Here is a 21,809-nt window from a genome sequence, read left to right on the forward strand (position 1 = left end):
TGATTTCATAACACATTGTGATGTGTGATTTGAGGCGCACGTACACATGCGCGAAACAAAAAGCAAGTTACGTTGTGACTTGCTCTGTCATGTTTCAATGACCATTCACTCTTCTGTTTTCTCTCCCCAAGAAAATTTTTGAAATCTTTCATTCACTGATGGCTCTTCTCTACTTTCTTTTCACTGTATTTCTCTCTTTTACATCTTTACTATAATTTTAGTAGGATCTAGAAGGGCAAAAAGAATAAACGTAAGTGCTCAGTTTGTGATCTTTAACTTGAATTCCTCTACAAGTATTTTTAAAAACCAGAAGCTTCCTAACCTCTTTCTGACCTGATTTAAGGTCCCTCTGCTAAGTATGATGGCCTCAATTGCTGTGTTCTGGGACTTACCATTAGAGCTAGGGAATTAAAAAGGAAAGTGATGGTAGTGACCATAAGAATCCATGAAACAATTCCAACTAACTCTAAAACTAAAAGTAAAATTGTGGTTAAATGTTCAATATTAAACCTAAATACTTAAATGAAGAAATAGAATTTTTTGTTGTTGTTGTTATAGTCCAAGATTTTAGAAATTTCTTTTTGAGGGAAGACTTTAGGAAAGGCTCCTTCCACAGAGAAAATAATCAAAACCCAATTCCCAAATACGTCAAGAAAAATAATACTTCCATAAGATGCAAAGAGTACTTACAAAGCAAGGCTACTCAAAACATACTGTACGTGCTCACATTCATCTGGGAATGATGCACTGGCTGATGTGAAACAGCAAAGTGCAGTCTGAAGAACCTGAAGCTGTGGCAAAGGGACCTGCCATCTTCCAGCATAATCTTCAACCACCTGACAGGGAAGCAATCCAAAAAGTACATTATTACAGAAAATGTTTGCAACATCTTGAGTTTAAAAATCTTGATACTACTAGATAAATTAAAAATTTAGTTCAGCATGAATACAAGTGACCTACGGACAAAACATTATTTTCATAATGTATATCTGAAAATGAAATAACTATTATCTTTGAAAATGTGGAAAAGAAATATAGAATATGAATAATTACACTGTCCAACTGCCACATCTTTAACAAATTGTAACAAACATAACAAAGACCTTCACCTCCCATATCCAGTCTTTATCAAAACATCAATTATCAAATATTAAAGTAGCTAGACAATACAATACAGTAATAAAAAATTAGAAATGAGCATAATTATTATCATTACGATTTATTAAAGACTAAACTCTAGGGGTGTCTGGGTGGCTCTATCAGTTGAGTCTAACTCTTGATTCTGGCTCAGGTCAAAATCTCAAGAGTCATGGGATCAAGCCATGCATCAGGCTCCATGTGGAGTATTGAGTCTGCTTAAGATTCTCTCTCTCTCTCCCTCTGCCCCTCTGCCCTGCTCATGCTCTCTCTCTAAAATAAAAAAATTAATCAATTAATTAAAATTAAATAAAAAAATAATAAATACTAAACTCTAAACATTCTGGCACTAATGAGTATTAAAGATATAGTGGCATGACACTCTGATTCTGAAAGTTTAAGGTGTACCTACAAGAGCTTTATGAATTTAAGACAGGTCATTTCCTTCTCTATGCATTAGTTTCCTCACCATAAAATAGAGATAATAATGCTTATCTTGCAGATTAGAATAATTTATGAGAAAGCATTTTAGAACTATCAATTGCTATGAAATGTTAATTATGATTTCTCATATGCAAGACTGCTATATTAAAACAATATATTATATTTTAAAAATTCATCATATAAACCAGGTTGGCAAACTATGGCCTACAGGCCAAATATGACCTGCCACCTATTTTTGTATGACCCACAGCTAAGAATGAGATGTTACATTTTCAAATGGTTGAAAAAATATTTTGTGATTTCTGAAAATCAAATGAAATTCAAATTTTAATGTCCACAGAGCTTTACTGGAACATAACCAGATTCATCCATTTACATACTATCTATGGCTGCTTTCCTGCTATACAACCAGTTATGTAGTTATGACAGAAATCATATGGTTCACAAAGCCTAAAATATTTAATTTCTGCCCCACTACAGAGAAAGTTTGCCAACTCCTGGTTTAAAAGCTGGAAAAAATAGAACAGAGTACAAAAGCCAAGAGAACACTCAGAGCTCAAAGACTTTTCACACTTATTACTTCCTGTTGGGAGATAATTTTCCATGGGTCTTTTGTATTTCTACAGTTTTTTTGTTTTTTTGTTTTAAAAAAAAAACTGGGGTGCCTGGGTGGCTCAGTCGGTTAAACGTTGAACTTCAGCTAAGGTCATGATCTCATAGTCCATGAGTTTGAGCTCTGCATCAGGCTCTGTGCTGACAGCTCAGAGCCTGGAGCCTGCTTCCAATTCTGTGTCTCCCTCTCTCTGCCCCTTCCCCGCTCACACTCTGTCTCTCTGTCTCTGTCTCTCTCTCAAAAATAAACATTAAAATGACTTTTTTAAAAAATTTAAAAAGGCTCAACTGCCTTCATCTTTTCAAAGATATTCATAGGCAATAGCCTTGAAAAAAACAGAGATGATGTCTCCCTCCAGAGGCTGTTTACTATTTAGCATAATCATGATGTTCTCTCCCTCTGGAGCAAGGGCCAGGCAGATACACTTGTAGACCATTATAAAAGATTAGGGTTCCCTAAGCTTGGGTTTCCTCAGCTATGATGAAAACCCACTGTGAGTGCAGTATCCACCTTTGTCACTTACCTTTATGAGACTTGAGGGGCAAGGGGAACCAACCTGAGCATGAAGCTCATGCAGCTTGCTGTGCCATGAATAATCAAGTCCATTATCTCAGGCTTTTCATGTTTTCTGCCAGCATCTGTGAAACTGCGACACACTAAACCTAGATAAAATTTTAGACCCTTCGTGGTTGACTGACAATTCCAAATTGCAATACCAGAAAGTTAGCTGGGAAGTAAAAACTATTACTAACTATGATGACCCCAAATAGGACACTCTTCTAAACCACTACAGGCCAAAAAAAAAAAAAAAAAGGTGGATAGACTGTCATTCCCTGCCTCCAAAATTTCTCTTCACTAGCATATTTGACCAGCTTTATAAACTCTTTTTGGCCACTATAACACCATTCTTTTTTTTTTTAATGTTTATTTTCGAGTGATAGACTGTAAGCAGGGGAGGGGCAGAGAGAGAGGGAAACAGAATCCAAAGCAGGCTTCAGGCTCTGAGCTGTCTGCACAGAGCCTGATGTGGGGTTCGAATTCACAAGCCGTGAGATCATGACCTGAGCTGAAGTCGGAAACTCAACCGACTGAGCCACCCAGTTGCCCCTGACCAGCATAACACCATTCTGATACCACGTAAAATATAGGCACCTGACAGTCTCATGTTTTCCTGTCCTCCATCCCAAACAGTTTGCCCTAATCCATATCTACTTATAACCATATGAGGTAAGTTTATCTCCTTAGAAGATTTCTATTTTGTCAGCTTCTATTCTTATTATAGCTTCCCTTGTTTACCAATATTCAGCTACTGATATCTAATATACTGCCTGATCTAGCTGAGCCCAAACCTAACACAATAAAAAAGCCCAAACGTAACACATCAAACCTACTAGAGGTGTTGCCATAATATGTTTGAAGGGATATAAACAAAATTAACTGAAATCTACATATCTTCTTACACTGTTTAATATCATGCCAGATGCTACTAATACAGTATAACATTAACATAACACTTTAAGACACACTATCACACTATTTCTCTTTTAAATATTTCCTTAAAATATGTGAAACCATACATTACATGGCCCTTTTATTTGAAATTTTTCTTCTGTGCTATCATAAACACTCAACTAATGAGACCAGATACCATGACATCATAATCTGAATGTGTTCTACCAGGTTGAAATGTAGCAAGCAACACATCTTCCTTTTTTCTTTTTCTTTTGCATTCTAATAAGTAACACTCAACATAACGGCCAGAATTATGTTGCAGTTGCTGCAAACAAAGTAAAATTTACCTGAATTACTAACATCAACATCTGCTATAGTTCTAAATTCTTCAAGAAAATGGTCTAAGGATCGAGATCAATAGTCCATTAGGGATTGGTAAACCCTCCCCCTTTTTTTCTTTCATTTTGAAGGACATAACAAACTTACTGCAATGCAATTTACTATAATTTATAGAAACTATATGAACATTGCTGAAAGAAGTTACAGCGAAGGCCAAAAGCATGCCGTGATATAAGGGGAGTTGAAGAGAAGGGCAGAACTACTGCCAAAGAAAGATGCTGGAATAGTGCAATGATCCCACAGCACTTTGTCAGCACTCCCATTTACAGGAGCATATACCCTGATCTAAAAGGGATATAGTATATATTATCATTAATTAATAATAGTATAATAATTAACCAAGGCAAATTATTGTGAGAATGAGCACAGAGAGCACAGATTCTTTCTCTAGCAAAACTGTCAAAATACAGATTTATTGTAAACCTATTAAGTTAAATTACATTAATTATTTAAGAACATTAAGATACATCATCCAAATTGCTACAGACTGACATGTGTCCCCCTAAAATTCATATGCAATATATGCATTGAATAAATTTGCTAATTTTATAAATACCTAAACATTATAATAGACATTAAGTTAGTCTTTTCTCCACCCCTTTCAATATAATTATGTTGTTCATGTTATAATAATAACTACTACATATATATAAATATCTCCTAGCTCTCTCTGCCCACTGAGAGAGCATAGGAGAAGTAACATCCCAGGAGCAATATATATATGCTTAAGGCACAAATCTTGGTTTCTAAACACTATTCTCCAATAAAAGAAACTTGGACTTCTTGAGGCCTCCTCCAGTAGGCCTGGAGCAGAGAAAACACAAGATGAGACTAGAACATTTTGTGGTGCCAGAAAGTAAGGAAAGGCTGCAAAAATGATGGGGTATAAGAACACAGGAGCCAACCTGAAGGAGCTCTTAACCGCTAAAGCTGGAACAATTTAAGCAACAAAATAAATGATAGTACTGACTTTAGTCCATGGAACAAGATAAATATCCAGGAGTCCACAGTGATACAAATAACCAAATAAATAAATGTTAGAGATGAGACAGCTCTTCCTCGCCATAAAATCCCAAGTACTAAACACAGAAGAAAAGAGAGACATAGAGAATCAGCATTAGGCAAATACACAGTAATGGATGCTACAGACAAGATCCATGGATCAATGCTAATATTCGTGAGTAAAAGTTTAAGGAGATGCAGGATTTGCAGTCTCAAATTATCTCCCCCAAGACATTTACAAACTAAAAATAGAAAGACTGTAACTTAAGGGTACAGAAACCCCACGCACACTTAACCAAATCATCAAAGTAAATATCATCAGTAACTAATACAACATATCATTATCATAAATCTCTTGATATGGCACATCAAGAAAGACACAATGGCATTTTTGTAGTACTTTTGCCAAAAATGCCTAACCTCATTCCAGTCATGAAAAATCATCAGACAAACCCAAATTGAGGGATGCTTTACATAAAACTAATCAGTACTCTTCAAACGTGTTAAGGTCATGAAAGACAAGGGAAAGCTGAAGAACTAGTTGTTATTCACTGGAAGAGATTAAGGTAAATAACAACTAAATACAATGTGAGATCCAGAAATAACATTCTGGAACAGAAAAATCATTAGTGGAAAAACTGGTAAATTTCTAAAAAGGTCTGTAATTTAGTGATTATTACAATAGTGTTGCTTTCCTGTTCTTGATAATTGTACCATGTTTTCAATAAGTACAAAAGTAGTTCAATTTTTAAAACTTGAAAAAGGTTTTTTTGTTCTCACCTCTTCCTTCAAATTTTGGTGTTTTCATTTATTTTCTGGGGGCTATTTTATAACAGAAGCACAATTCTACATTTACTTTCCCTACTTTGTTACCTAGCTACACATCAAGATTTACCCTTGCCTATGGGTATTTTTTTAGGGTCAGATGGAAAAATCAAGTACATTAGCAGCAGTGTGGAAAGAGTATAGGTTTTAGAATTAGACAGACCTGGCTTTGTCACTTAGTAGTTATATAAACTTAGCAAAGTTATTATACTTCTCTAAGTTTCCTATAAAATGAATTTAATATCACCTAAATCACAGAGTGATTGGAGAAGAGAGTATATTAAAATCTAGGATAATTCCTGGCACATACCAGTCCACTTTAAGAAAATGGCAATGGTATACTTTTTGACTGTTTCATTGTATCAGCATGAGCTGGTTAATTATTTGTTTCCCAGTATAATTAATTAAAACAAACTTTATGCACTTTTAGCAAGCAGATAGGCCACTTCCAAATAATATCTATTCAAAAGCTACTGCTGAGTTTCAACTATTTAGTTCAATACTCCTTGACAAATGAAGCATATCCTAGATACAGCAATACAAATAAAATGCTTCATCATGCCTGAACAGATACCTGAGGATTCTTCTTTTTTTTTTTTTTTTTTTTTAAACAGTTTTCCATTGAGAATAAAGAAGATAAAGAAAAGCTCTGTTCAAAACAAGAGTCACTGTCATTTGACTTTTTCTGTCAGGATAATCATGTCAAGAAAATCTAAAATTAAAGTCATATTTTAAAAACCCAGCAAAATGGTTTAGAAATAGATCCTAATAAGCTAAAAGTTGTTTGGAATCTACGAAGGACATAATCTTCAGTAATAGACAACCTAAGACCCAGTTCTTTTGGGGGCTCAATTAAGCATATCGTTTGTTCAGCTCACTACTCCTTAAACAGATATTTCTGCAACATTAAAGTCTATAATAGGTTCTGTGAATGTAATAAGACTCAACCTTTCACAAAACGGAAAATGGAGTAAACATCTCTAAATCTTAATATTCCATACAATCTTACTATTAAAAGGAATCTTCATGATTATCTAGTCAAAGCTACAAACCAAAGCAGGAATATCCATTACAATACCACTCCCAGAAGGCTCGCTCTCTTCTCCTTGAGTTTTCTGCATCCATATGATGTGAGACAAGCCAGGGCCCTCCATGTGGTTGCCAAAGTATCCACTTAAAGACCCACCTTTCTTCTTAAGTTAACCCAAAGAAGATAAGAAGTAGGCTCATTTTAAATGTTTTAGACAAATTTTGATCCCTGTCAATTTTTCATTTGATTGCAAACTCACTATGGAGAATGATATATTACATGGTTCCCTGATTAATATTAAAATTGGCACATGAAACAAGGGACCCCCAAAATATAAGCAAAAGGAAACATATTTGAACGTCAAATCAGAATGTAGGGTGAACAAACCTCTGTGTGTGCCAGCAGGTAGTGGTATACATAGATGTGTGTGCCCATGATAATGACTTAACTAGCTTGGGCTAAGCAGAATTCTGCATCTGATTTCAATTTAGCATGGCCTCGCAAGAAATGGTATTGCAGGTATGGCTGAGGCACTGATTTTATTAAATTTTTTTAATGTTTATTTATTTATTTTGAGAGAGTGTGCACACGTGAGCAGGAGAAAGACAGTGAGGAGACAGAGAATCCCAAATAGGCTCTATGCTCTTGAGGAGCCCAACACAAGGCTTGATCCCATGGCCCTGGGATCATGACCTGAGCCAAAACCAAGAGTCGTATGCTCAAACGACTGAGCCATGCCTTTGTTATTGATTTTTTTTAAATTTCCTTTAGTCACATAGGGGTTTTAGATACTAATAAAATTTATGTTCTTTTCTTATGGAAAAATTTTTGTTTTTTCTGTCTGGTTTCTCAATCATACCTACAAGCCAGAGGATTAAACTGAAAAGTTGGCTGAATTCCACACATGTCTTAATACACTGGTGTGTGAATGCCTAGCCTTTAAGTTGTTAGTGCTATGGAGTATTATTCAGACATAAAGGGGGAATTTTGGAGGGATGGGTTAAATAGGGGGTAGGGATTAAGGCATGCACTTTTTATGATAGTATGGAATTGTCAATTCACCTGTATTGTACAACTGAAACTAATACAACACTGTATGTTAAAAAAAAATAATAAAATTTCTAACTATGATATAAACTAGAATATAAAGATAAATAAATAGTCCTAGATCAGTTGACCTAACTCTGTCCCTCTCCCTCTTAATTTTGTTCTCAAAGAGAAGTTCTTAGATTCATGTGACTTATCCAAAGTCTTTTCTTTTTTAAATGTTTCTTTATTTTTGAGAAAGAGAGAGAGAGAGAGAGAGCGAGAGAGAGCGCACAGGGGCAGAGGAGGGACAAAGAGAGGGAGACACAGAACTCGAAGAGGGCTCCAGGCTCTGCATGGTCAGCACAGATTCTGACGTGGGGCTCGAACTGAGGAATTGTGAATTCATGACCTGAGCTGAAGTCAGACACTTAACTGACTGAGCCACCCAGGCACCCCTTGTCCAAAGTCTTCTAAAGTCACTGTCATAATATGGTCTCCAGTAGCCTCTGGAATTAAGTACATAAATCTAATCAAGGATGTAGAAGTGAAGATTTTATCTGAGTTCAACAAAGATAGCCAGTAGATTGTATCAAGTAAATAAATGAAGAGTCAGATTCCTTATTATATAGGGCATAAGTCACATTCTTAGACTGAAGCTGAAGGAAAATTCAATGGAATTATTACAAATTCAAAGGCAAAAAGAGAAATTTAAAAGGTTTATGCATCAAATACTAACTTTAGGTACCATGTTTGCTCAGTCTCAAGAACTAAATTTGTTTAAAAATGATACACTTTAACGAGGCACCTGGGTGGTTCAATAGGTTAAGCCTCTGACTTTTGATTTTGGCTCAGGTCATGATTTCACAGTTTGTGAGATCGAGCCTCACAACAGGTTCTGCACTAGAGGCATAGAGCCTGCTTGGGATTCTTTCTCTGCCTTTCTCGTGCTCGCATGAACTCTCTTGCTCCCTCTCCCTCTCTCTCTCAAAATAAATAAATAAACACTTAGAAAAAAAGATACACTTACAATTAAAATAACAGTGAGAGGGTTAAAAAATAAATAAAAGGAGGTCATATTGATAAAGATGGGAGAGAGGTACTACCTTAATAATAAGGTCACTATCAGAATCAAGACTAGATATCTATACACCAAAAAGCAACAGAAAGAGAGATCAAGGAATCAACCCCATTTACAATTCCACCAAAAACCATAAAATACCTAGGAATAAACCTAACCAAAGAGGTGAAAAATCTATACACTGAAAACTATAGAAACCTTATGAAAGAAATTAAAGACAACACACACACATGCGCGCGCACACACACACACACGCACACACACACACACACACATAAGTGGAAAAATATTCCATGCTCCTGGATTGGAAGAACAAATATCGTTAAAGTGTCAATACTACCCAAAGCAATCTACATATTCAATGCAATCCCTATCAAAATAACACCAGCATTCTCCACAGAGCTAGAACAAACAATCCTAAAATTTGTATGGAACCACAAAAGACCCAGAATAGACAAAGCAATCTTGAAAAAGAAAACCAAAGCTCGAGGCATCACAATCCTGGACTTCAAGATGTATTACAAAGCTGTAATCATCAAGACAGTATGGTACTGGCACAAAAACAGCACTCAAATCAATGGAACAGAACAGAGAACCCAGAAATGAACCCACAAACGTATGGCCAACTAATCTTTAACAAAGCAGAAAAGAATATCCAATGGAATAAAAACAGTCTCTTCAGCAAGTGGTGCCTGGAAAACTGGACAGAGACATGCAGAAAAATAAACCTGGACCACTTTCTTACACCATACACAAAAATAAACTCAAAATGGATAAAAGACCTAAATGTCAGATAGGAAGCCATCAAAATCCTCGAGGAGAAAGCAGGCAAAAACCTCTTTGACTTTGGCCGCAGCAAGTTCTTCTTACTCAACACGTCTCTGGAGGCAGGGGAAACAAAAACAAAAATGAACTATTGGGACCTCATCAAGATAGAAAGCTTCTGCAGAGAAGGAAACAATCAACAAAATGCAACCGGATGGGAGAAGATATTTGCAAATGACATATCAGATAAGGGGTTACAGCTATAAAGAACTTATCAAACTCAATACCCCAAAAAACAAATAATCCAGTGAAGAAATGGGCACAAGACGTGAATAGACACTTCTCCAAAGAAGACATCCAGATGGCCAACCGGCATATGAAAAAAAAGGCTCACCATCACTTATCATCAGGGAAGTACACATTAAAAACACAATGAAATACCACCTCACACCAGTCAGAATGGCCAAAGTTAACAACTCAGGCAAGAACAGATGTTGGTGAGGATGTGGAGAAAGAGGATCTCTTGCACTGCTGGTGGGAATGCAAACTGGTGCAGCCACTCTGGAAAACAGTATGGAAGTTCCTCAAAAAATTAAAAATAGAACCACCCTGCGACTCAGCAATTGCACTACGAGGTATTTATCTAAGGGATACAGGTATGCTGTTTTGAAGGGGCACATGCACACCAATGCTTATAGTATCACTACCTTCAATAGCCAAAGTATAGAAAGAGCCCAAATGTCCATCGATGGATGAATGGATAAGGAAAATGTGGTATATATATACAATGGAGTAATACTCGGCAATCAAAAAGAATGAAATCTTCCCATTTGCAACAGTGTGGATGGAACTGGAGGGTATTATGCTAAGCAAAATTAGTCAGAGAAAGACAAATATCATATGACTTCACTCATATGTGGAATTTAAGATACAAAATAGATGAACATAAGGGAAGGGAAGAAAAATAATATAAAAACAGGGAGGGGGACAAAACATAAGAGACTTTTAAATACAGAGAACAAACTGAGGGTTGTTGGAGGGGTTGTGGGTGGGGGATGGGCTACATGGGTAAGGGGGCATTAAAAAGACACTTTGTTGGGATGAGCCCTGGGTGTTATACATGACTCACTGGAATCTCTACCCCTGAAATCATTATTGCACTATATGCTAACTAACCTGGATGTAAATAAATAAATAAATAAATAAACAAACAAACAACAACAAAAAAGAATCAAGACTAGGTAGGAAAAAATAAAAAGGAAATACATATTTACCAGAACTATGTACTCTTAAAGGTGGAATTAAGGGGGGAAAGGATATTTTAGTTGTTCCTCATTAAAAAGAAAGGGTGACTAGTTCCAAAGGTATGCAACAGAGGGATAGAAGGTAACTTTGGATGGAAATCTCACAGTGGACCAGACTGGAAATCCAACCAGGGCAAGATACTCTTTTAAAGAAATTGAAAGCCCATAATAAGAGCAAGTGGAAAACACACCTTGAAAATTATTATATAAGTAACATAAAATCTGTACAGATTTGAAGATTAAAAAAAAAAAAAAAAGCTGGGAGATTACCTGGAAATGCCTGAAGCATTTAATGGGCATTTCAAATTACTAGTTATTATGAAAGGTAATATATAGTACGACATGGTGCCACAAAAGAAAGTGCCCCAGGAACTTAAAGTTAGGCATGAGGAAGTAAATAAGGAAAAGCAACACTGAAGAAAAACAAAGAGGTCAGTCCTAGGTCTGAGGTTGAGCTGATACAATTTTCTTAAGTCAGGGAGATGAGAGGGGGCAAAATCTGTCTGATAATGAATGCTTTTTAATGAACTCAGAATTCCTTGACCTTTCATCTGTTACATTATGGGAGACCTCACAAGAGGTAACTGCAGAATATTAACACCTGGGCCCAAAGGCAAAGAGAAAGGAAAAGGAAGACAGGAGAGGCTAACATAAGAAGAGGCTAAAATGTAAACAAAAACAAAAAACAGCTATGTTTATCTAAAATGGTGTAACACACTATTGCTGAAGGGAATGTGACAAAAGAGAATGTTTACACTGCCAGTGAAGTAGAACAAATTATACAAGGCCCAGAACAGTTAAAAGGCAGAGTAAAGAAAAGGTCTAGAGGAGCAAGTGGCAAAAAAGAGATACTGTCTTCACTTGGCTCCTATGAGCACAGCCATCAGAAACATCAAAGCAGCTTCATTTCAGGTACCCGTTTATGATTATCATCCAAATAATACAAATATGGGGCACAACAGGAATGCTTTTACGGTTTTAGCTCAAGAAGCCTAAGAATTTCAGGGAAAATGGCAACAGCCAAGGTAGCACAGGACTAAAAATGTCTTGGCACAAGGTTGGGGACAAAGAAATCCAGACACAAGGATAGAACTCTGGGGCTCTGGAGATTGCAGGGCTGGGGCTTTGTGGAGATGGTGCTTTGAACTTTGCACACAAGTAAATGACACACTATTTACAAGACAGTATAGAAGCTGTGCCACCAAACAGAACGCACACTGATTACAGCACAGGAGTACCACGACTACACAGAAGTAATGGAAATTAAAAGCTTTTAATATGAAAAAAATCTAAAGGAGAAACTTTAAGTACAACCTAGTGCCCAATGCTGCTATCCACAGAATTTGCAAACTTTGCAAGGCAGGAAGTAGAAATGTTTAGATTAAGTCTCTCACTGCCACCCAAAATATGGTAAACGTACAGCGGCACTATTACCACTTGATGAATTTTCCTAGTAAAACTTAGGTACAAATTACAGACTCTGGCAGTTGGCAGAACTAACTGGCACCCTAGTGATTTGAAACCAAAATTGACTTGATACCCTGTTTTCTGTGTACCCATCTTCCCTGTGATAGCACCAAAGCCTACTGGCAAAAGTAATGAGAGTCAACTGGACTATGTTCTAAGTTAAAAGAATAACTGTTGTAAATGTAATGGGTGTTAGATTGGGTAGAGTAATAAATTTTTGCCCTGCTGACCTTCTGGATTCTTTAAAAAGTTAACACACAAGAGAAATTGGGAGGTGTGAAAAAAGCCACTCGCAATCAAAGGAAGACAATCCAAGCTGTAGCTCCTGAAAACCGCCCCAGCTCTAACCATAGAGAGCCATTTGCTCTGATTAAGCAATACTCTGGGAAAGGAAGATTTTGGGATCCTACCCTCTTTGGACTCTAGAATTTAATTTCTCTTTGTGAACTTGATAATCGGAGACAATTCGTTTGATCAATTTGATACATTATTATTTTTGTTGACATTAAAACCTGAAATTTTAAACTTAAAAACATACATAGGTAAGTTAACTCTCAAATACAGAAGTCTCTTCTATTAAAAAAACCTTTATTACAAGTACTGAAGTATTGCTAAAAAGAGAAAAGAAATTATGAGTTCTGTATCATCTGTATCATTGGTTACCTAAAAATGCATTGTTTTTAAATGGGAATGTGTATCCTGAACATTAATAAAAACGTCCATTGTGACTAGTGATTAACAATTTCTGTTCCTTTTTTTTAGAATGCACTATCTCTTCAAACCCAAAACTCAAACTTTACTGTTCCTTTAGATCCCTTAATTGCTCCTCTACCATTTACTGTTAGTATTCCATCATATTCCTTTCATTCCTTTCATTCATCATATTCCAGACATTTCAACTAGAAACCCAATGCAAATTCATAAAATTCTTTGTTCCTGTCTCCACATTTAACCACATGCTAAATTCTTTATTTCCGTATTTTCTGAAACTGTTCTGTCTCTCCATTTTCATTGCCACTATCCAGTCGGGCACTTAATTACTCCTTTTCCGAAATACTCCACTAGCTTCCTTTTGTCTAGGCTTTGATTCATTACCTTTGCGAGTGTTTTAAAACAGTATTTTAAGGTTAATAATGTACTGTTTTGCCCTTAAACCTACAGATCTTCCTACAAAATTCAAATTCCTAAACCAAGATCTAGACCAATCTATTTTTCCAATATTAATATGTATCAATACTTTTCTGAATGTCATGTTCTGGTCTAGTGGTTCTCAAACTTTAGTATGCATCAGAATCATCTGGAAGTCTTGTGAAAAACACAGACTGCTGCACCCCAGCCCAAATTTCAAGATTCTGTAGGTCTGGGTGGGGCCGAGAATTTGCATTGCTAATAGTGTTCACATTCCTGTTGGTCTGAGAAATCACACTTTTAAGAACCACAGCTCTACACATAATTAACTACCCCATTCATAAATCTACTTTTCACAAATTATCTGCTCTACTTATAATTTCTCCTACTCATACCACTTCCTTTTTCATGTCTACATTTAATACTAACAATTCTTTTTATTTATCTTTATTTTTTATTCTTTCTTTTTTTTTTTTTTTTTTTATTTTGGAAAGAGAGAGAGTGCACCAGCAGGGGAAAGGGGAAGAGGATGGGAGAGAATCTTTTTTTTTTTTTTTTTAATGTTTATTTTTGACAGAGAGAGAGAGAGAGAGAGCAAGCGGGGGGGAAGAGCAAAGAGAGAGGGTGCTAGTCAATTTGAAGCAGGCCCCAGGCTCTGAGCTGTCAGCACAGAGCTGACACAGGGCTCGGACTGTCAGACAGTAAGATCATGACCTGAGTCAAAGTCAGGCGCTAAACCAACTGAGCCACCCAGGTGCCCGGGGAGAGAGAGAGACTCTTAAGCAGACTCACGTTCGGCTCGCAGCCCAATTTGGGGCTCGATCACACGACCCTGGGATCATCACCTGAGCCAAAACCAAGAGTCAGACACACAACTGAGCCACCCCAATACTAACAATTTTCAGTACTGAGACTCAGTTCAAACATTATTCACTAAAACTTTCCCAAATGATGACTGTTAGAAGTCATTTCTCCACATGAACTTGTAGAGGACTTAACATACATAGTGTTTATTGCACTAACCACCATTTCCCTGTTTCAGGTTTATTTTTATTTACTCATTCATTTATTCTAAACTTACTGAATGCCTACTGTGTACCAAGTATCCTAATACTCTCATTTTTAGTGGAAGGAAAATTGGTAAACAAATGTATGTTAGATAGTGTTAAATTCCCTGGAAAATAAAACACAAAGTAAAGGAAAAAGAATGCCAGAAGTGGGATGCTACTTTACACTTTATCTGGGGGTGTTCAGGGAAGGCCTCCATCTCTCTTATAAAGGACACTGAACAGGGTCTTAGAGAAAACCATATTCATATCCAAATAAAAAGTGTCTCTGGCCAATGAAACAAAAGCTAAATGCAAAGGCCAAGGGCAGGAGCATACTTATTCAAGCTGAAGGAAGGGCAAAAATGCTAGTATAGCTGAAGGTAACTAGTGGAGGCAAAGAGTCTTATGAGACTAGTCAAAGAGCTAGACAAGGGCCTGATCATGAAGCACTATAGTCCACGGTAAGAATTTGGGGTTTGATTCTGAGATAGAAAAGCATGGAAAGTTTAGAAGAGATCTCACTCTCACATCTTGAAAAGGATCACTTTGGCTGTGTGGAGAACAAACAGAAAAAGTAGAAGCAGGGAGATAAAATAATCCAGGGAAAAGATGACTGTGGTTTGAATCAAGGTCATAACAGTACATGCAGTAGTCAGATACGTCTTTTCTCCCTTACCAGATGATTCAGTTCCTTGAAGGCAGGGGTTATGACCTTTTCCTCCCTAAATCCCCTAAAATCAGTAGGATGAAGCTTTTCACAGTCACAGCCAATTTTTTCTTTTAGGAATACTTTCTACAACACTTTCATGGCACTTTACATATCTAGATCTATGCCTAAAATAAAGAGAATTTAATTGATATAAAGAAAAAGTAAGTTATATACTATTGGACAGACACGTTATGCATTTTATAAGCACCTATTAAGTTATGAGTACTCAGCAGTTGAAGGTAACTTCAGAATATAAAAGAGAACAAAGTATATCAAGACTTTAAGAACAAAATAACTTTAGTTAATACAGAAAATTAAGAAACCAAAAACAAGAATTTATTTTTTTCATAAAATCAAGAAGAATTAAGAAGGGGCTGCATAGTAAGAGTTAAGTGCCTAGAAGGGAAGCAAAAATTGCATATCCACTCTAAGTATACAAACACTGGATGACACACAGGAAATCAAAGTAATGAAAAAGAATGAGTTTTAAGATTCTTATAACTTAGTTCTACCTAATTTCTTTTTTAGAACTTTCTCCCCTCTTGATTATAAGTTATGTATGCTCACTGTAGTAAATTTGGATAATATACGAAAACATCATCCATCATTGTACTGCCCACATATAACCACTGTTAACATCTTGGTATATTTCCCTTCAAGCTGTGTGACTTGGGGTTAGTTGCTTAACCTCTCTGAGTCTCAGCTGCACTATTCATAAAATGAAGACAAAAATAGTACCTATCTCACAGGGTTGTTGCAAAGAATAAATGAGAATCTAGGACAGGGGCTGACATAGTTTTTCTTAAAGAGCCAAAAAGCAGCTTATGGACCATATACATTCTCTAATCCCAACCAGTCAATCCTGCTGTTGTATCATAAAAGTACTCACAGAAAATGTAGAAATGAAGGCACATACTCCAATAAAGTTTTATTTATAAAAACAGGCAACACTGCATGTGTCACAATGGCTTATAGCAAAAGTTCATAACCTTTCAGCATGTTTGGATTGTTGTTCGGTTTTTTGCTTTTTTTAGAAAGTTTTTGAAATTCTTAAGAGGATCTGGAGGAAAAAAAAAAAGAAATTTAGACCTGCTACCAAAGAAATGGCAAATACAACTTTTTGCAAATAATTTCAGAGTTCATAGACTTTCTGAAGTATATGAATGGCTCATATATACGATCATCAAAAAAAATTCTATTTCTAATGAAGCAGCTCATGTGATTTATCTTCACCACACTTTCCTTCTCTACAATCCACATGTGAGCACAGTGAACACTGCACCAGCCTACATTCAAACTGTGTAATCCTGATGCCAATTTTTCCACCTAGTTTTTATTATATCTTCCTAAGTCATTACATAATCATCAAACACATCATTTATTAAAGCCTGAATAATATTTTAGTTTACGAAGGTTTGAAAAGTTTTCAACGATTTTAAACGTTCTGCTTGCTGTTCCATTTTCAATTCATTCCTTTCTTTAGTTATAATTAATGCTATGATGAATAGCTTTACATCCAAATTTATATTTCCTCAAAAATGAATGCATTAAGGAAAATTACTAAGCCAAAAAGTAAAAGTTATTTTTAATGTTTGTAATATATTTTGATGAGAATGGTTCTGATGATATTTACTCCCACCAGCTGAAAATGTTATCTGTTTCACTACTCCTTCATGAGCATGGAATCTAAATTTCAGACTTTACTTTTACCTGAGAAACCTTTGGGAAAGTTTCAAATCATGGTAAAAGGATAGATAACAAAATCTGAAAACGAATATCCACTGTACCCTGGATTAGTAAGATTTCCACATACTTAAGGTTCTATGTAAGTAATATGGAGAGTAAGAAACCTTAAAATTTAATCATTTATGGGGCACCTGGGTGGCTCAGTGGGTTGAGCGTCCGACTTCAGTTCAGGTCATGATCTCACAGTTGGGTTCGGGAGTTCGAGCCCTGCATGGGTTTGCTGCTGTCAGCCTATCAGCGTAGAGCCTGCTTCGGATCCTCTGTCCCCTTCTCTCTGCCCCTCCCCCACTTGCACTCTCCCCTAAATACATACTTTTTAAAAATTAATCATTTAAGATAAATATCTAAAACATATTCCATACTCTCCTGCCTTCAAAACACAGTAACACAAAATAACTTCTACTGGTTTGTAATCATCATAACTTGCATTTTAAGAATAAACACTATAATGAGCCACTGCTTCTAAGAGAGGTATATCCCATTTAGGTGGGCTGGGAGGAAAACCTAAAAAGGTTGAGAATCACTTTTATTTTTTTCAGTTTATTTATTTATTTTGAGAGAGACAGAGCGTGAACAGGGGAGGCACAGAGAAAAGAGGGAGAATCCCAAGAAGGCTCCATGCTGTCAGCACAGAGCCCCGATGTGGGGCTGGATTTCATGAAAATGTAAGATCATAACCTGGGCTGAAGTCAAGAGCTTAATCAATTGAGCCTCCAAGAATCACTTCTTAAAGAAAGCTTCTGATAGCTTAAGTTTGATTTTTTTTTTCCTCTCTTTTACATTCATGAACATCTTTAGTTTCTGCTGCCTTGAGTCTTTTTGAATCACTATTTCTACTCAGTCCATAACTGCTTTACCAAATACATATGCTACAATAAATACCAAATGCATATTCCTAGGTATAATATAATGTATGTGTATACTGAAATAACTAAGTACACAGGCTCTTGACAGGCTGGCCAGATTCGAATCCAATGACCACATACTAGTTATACACAGTGACTTAGTCAAGCCATTTAATATCTCTTGGTCTTAGTTTCCTGATCTGTAAAAGGAACAATGGCAAATAATCTGTAGGGTAGTGGATTAAGTGATTAAAAAAAAAAACAAGTAAAATGACTTATCACAGTATCTAATACTTGGATAACACTCAATATATGACTTATGTATACATATAGAGAGCATTCCAATAAAATAAATCATTCAGATATTAAAAATACACACACATCAGTGATGATAGTGATTAATGAGTATTTAGAACATTTCAACTTTAAAATAGACAATGGTTAATTTTAGTAAACTCTAGTTATAGAAATATATATTAATAAACCGTGTAAGGTAGCACCTGGGTGACTCAGTCAGTTAAGCCTCTGACTCTTGCTATCATTTCAGGTCCTGATCTCACAGGCATGAGATGGAACCCCACATTGGGCTCTGCGCTGACAACTTGGAGCCTGCTTGACATTCTCCTTCCCTCCCTCTCTCCTTCTCTCTCTTGCTCACTCACTCTGCCCCTCCCCTGCTCACTCTCACACTCTCACTCTCTCTCTCCCTAAACAGACAAACAAATTATGTAGGGGCACCTGGTGACTCATTCAGTTGAGGTTCTGACTCTTGATTTCAGCTCAAGTCATGATCCCAGGGTCATGGGATGGAGCCCCATGCTGGGCTCTGCATTGAGCATGGAGCCTGCTTAAGATTCTCTTTCTCCCCACCTCTGCCCTCTCCCCTGCTCACACTCTCTCTCTAAAATAAAATATTTTTTTAATATATTTTAAAAAATAAAAATAAGGGTCTCCTAGGTGGCTCAGTCAGCTAAGCGTCTGACTCTTGGCTTCAGCTCAAGTCATGATCTCATGGTTGCTGAGACTGTGCCCCGTGTTGGACTCTGTGCTGTGAGAGGGGAGCCTGCTTGGGATTCTCTCTCTCCCTCTTTCTCTGTTCCTCCTTCATGCATGCACACATCCATCCTCTCTCTCAAACTAAATAAACTTAAAAATAATAAATTTTAAAAATAAGTAAAAATTTAAAAACTGTACACATTTCATAGGGACATTATATATACCCATATATATATATATATATATATATATATATATATATATATATACCCACACAAATTTTTGTGGTATATACAGCAACACTGTGCACCTATTCATATCTACAGTAGTCCCTCCACCTTATCCTTGGGAGATACATTCCAAGATACCCAGTAGATACTTGAAACCACATATAGTACAACAAACCCTATAAACTATGTTTCTTCCTATACATAAATATTATAAAGTTTTTTTTTTATTTTTAATGTTTATTTATTTTTGAAAAAGAGAGAGAGACAGAGCATGAGCCAGGGAGGGGCAGGAGAGGGAGACACAGAATCAGAAGCAGGCTGCAGGCTCCAAGCTGTCAGCACAGAGCCCGATGCAGGGCTCCAATTCACAAACCGTGAGATCATGATCGGAGCTTAAGTCAGAGGCTTAACCAACTGACCCACCCAGGCTCCCCTCTTAAGATAAAGTTTAATTCATAGTTAGGCACAGTAAGACATTAACAACAATAACTAATTATAATGTAGAACAATTATAACAATTCCCTGTAACAAAAGTTATGAGAATGTGATCTCTCGTTCTCTCTCTCAAAAATATCTTATTGTAGTGTGCTCACCCTTCTAATGATGATGTGAAATGATAAAATGCCTACATCATGAGATGAAGTGAGGTAAATGACATAATGTAACATAGTGTTAGGCTACTAATGACCTTTTGACAGTATACCAAAAGAAGGAGCATCTGCTTCGGGACCACAGCTAACCTCAGGTAACTGAAATCGCAAAACAAAACTGCAGATAAAGGGGGCTACTGTACAGACATAACTACTTCTCTTCCCTCTCTCTTTCCTCTTTTCATGTCTCTGTACCATGTTTTACCACAAATGGAGCCAGAAAATGAGCCTGTCTCCCGCTTTCTCAAAGTTAATTAACTGATCAATTATAAAATATCACTTAACCCTGAATGAATATAACTAATCATGTTCTCCATGCCTTCACCTACCCAGGTAAGCAATGCTGAACAAAAGTACAGACTAGTGGTTACTCTACATTCATAATCAGCAAACTCAAATGGTTCTGTAGGTCAGTAAATCCTACCCACATCTCTAAGAAGCTACCGCTTTGGAATTCCATTCACATTAAATCTCCAACCAGCGCCACGTACTCTAAACAGATGAACTTTCCTGCTACCCCAAAATTCTATATAAAGCAACCCCTACATTTGTGTTTTGAGTCTTATCTTTCCTTCTCTTTTTGGAATCTTATTTTATAGATTATCCCTTCTTTCTTTTGTAGATTTACCTCTGCCTTTCCAATTAATCATTTTTATCAGATTTTAAACATGCCAAATTCTCACCAGTTTATTTTTTTAAATCCTCAGCTTTAATCTATAAGCTCTCCACCTTCTACCTATCTTTCCTTCTCCTTTAAAAGTTATCTATACTTACTGTCTCTCTTTCTTTGCCTCTCACTCCTCAAACTACTCCAGTCTGATTCCTACTTCCATCACTACATCAAAACCGCTCTGCTTAAAGTCACCAAAGACCTCCATGTTAACTCAATGGTTGGATCTCAATGGCTTTCAATGTCAAGCACCATTCACTCTATCCTGAAACATTCTCTACCCTTGATTTCTGTGATACCATAGTTAACTTGGTTTTCTCCAACCTCTTTAATCTTTCTCAGACTTCATTTGAAGACTCAATCTCTTCTACCAGGCAACTGTACTGTGTAGTCACTGAAGATTCATTTCTAAGTCCCCTTCTTTTCCCACTCCATATTATCTCCTTATGTTAGCTTATACATACACATGGCTTCAAATGCCATCCGTTCACACTGCTAAGATGACCAGACCTCATTTCTGCACTCTGGATTCTGTAAATCCAGGTATCTTTAAGATCTCTCATTGGATGAGAAAAGGCATTTTAAATTCAACATGTTCAAACTAAACAAAACAAAGAATCTCAGCAGACTTCAACTTGCCCAAGAATCCAAAAATAGGCAAGTCTCTTGTAGGCCTCTGCTTTATAGTATTGAATACCCGTACTTCATAGAACTTACCAAAGTGATAACTGTACACAAAAACATGGACAATGACTGTTTGCTTACTACTATATATCCAGTGCCTTCTATAACTGACAAGCTTCGACTATAATATCAATGACTCTTTTCCCTACAGCCTAAAAGGAAAGCCTTTTAGCTATTTTCATATTCACCACTGCTTTGGAGAGTTGAGTGTACTGAGTGCTTGCACAGAGTGTCAGTGTACCGGACTTTAAGGTCTTATGTAACGAATTATACACACTGACCTCCTCTCATGTTTAGTTTGCCACCAGTATTCCACCATGGCTCTAACCAGGTGACATTGATTGGGTCTCATACTAGGGAACAGATCCATACTGAATAGAGTACACTGGTGAAACAATGAACTGACCTGTCAGAGAAATAGGGAGCTAAGGAATCAATGTGATACATATTACATGAAAGCTAAAGGTTACCTATCTAGTACCAGATTTATTAGAAATTACGGAACTTAAAAATACTCTCCAGTGTAGAGCAAGTACTACCATAAATGATTTATAACA

General features: G+C 36.5%; 1 protein-coding gene across 3 annotated transcripts in view; it reads right to left on the bottom strand.

The window, feature by feature from the left end:
• ZNF654 (zinc finger protein 654) overlaps positions 1-21,809 on the bottom strand; it is a 94,527-nt gene that overhangs the window by 64,818 nt on the left and 7,900 nt on the right. For 2 of the 3 annotated variants that reach the window (XM_047876178.1, XM_047876177.1), the window contains exon 2: positions 691-836. In XM_047876178.1, the coding sequence (XP_047732134.1) occupies positions 691-836 (146 nt within the window). Of the gene's footprint in view, positions 1-690; positions 837-21,809 lie in introns of those variants that run through there. The other variant, XM_047876179.1, reaches the window with a different exon arrangement.

The sequence above is a fragment of the Prionailurus viverrinus genome, chromosome C2 (assembly GCF_022837055.1).
Source record: "Prionailurus viverrinus isolate Anna chromosome C2, UM_Priviv_1.0, whole genome shotgun sequence".
Classification (NCBI taxonomy): Eukaryota; Metazoa; Chordata; class Mammalia; order Carnivora; family Felidae; genus Prionailurus; species Prionailurus viverrinus.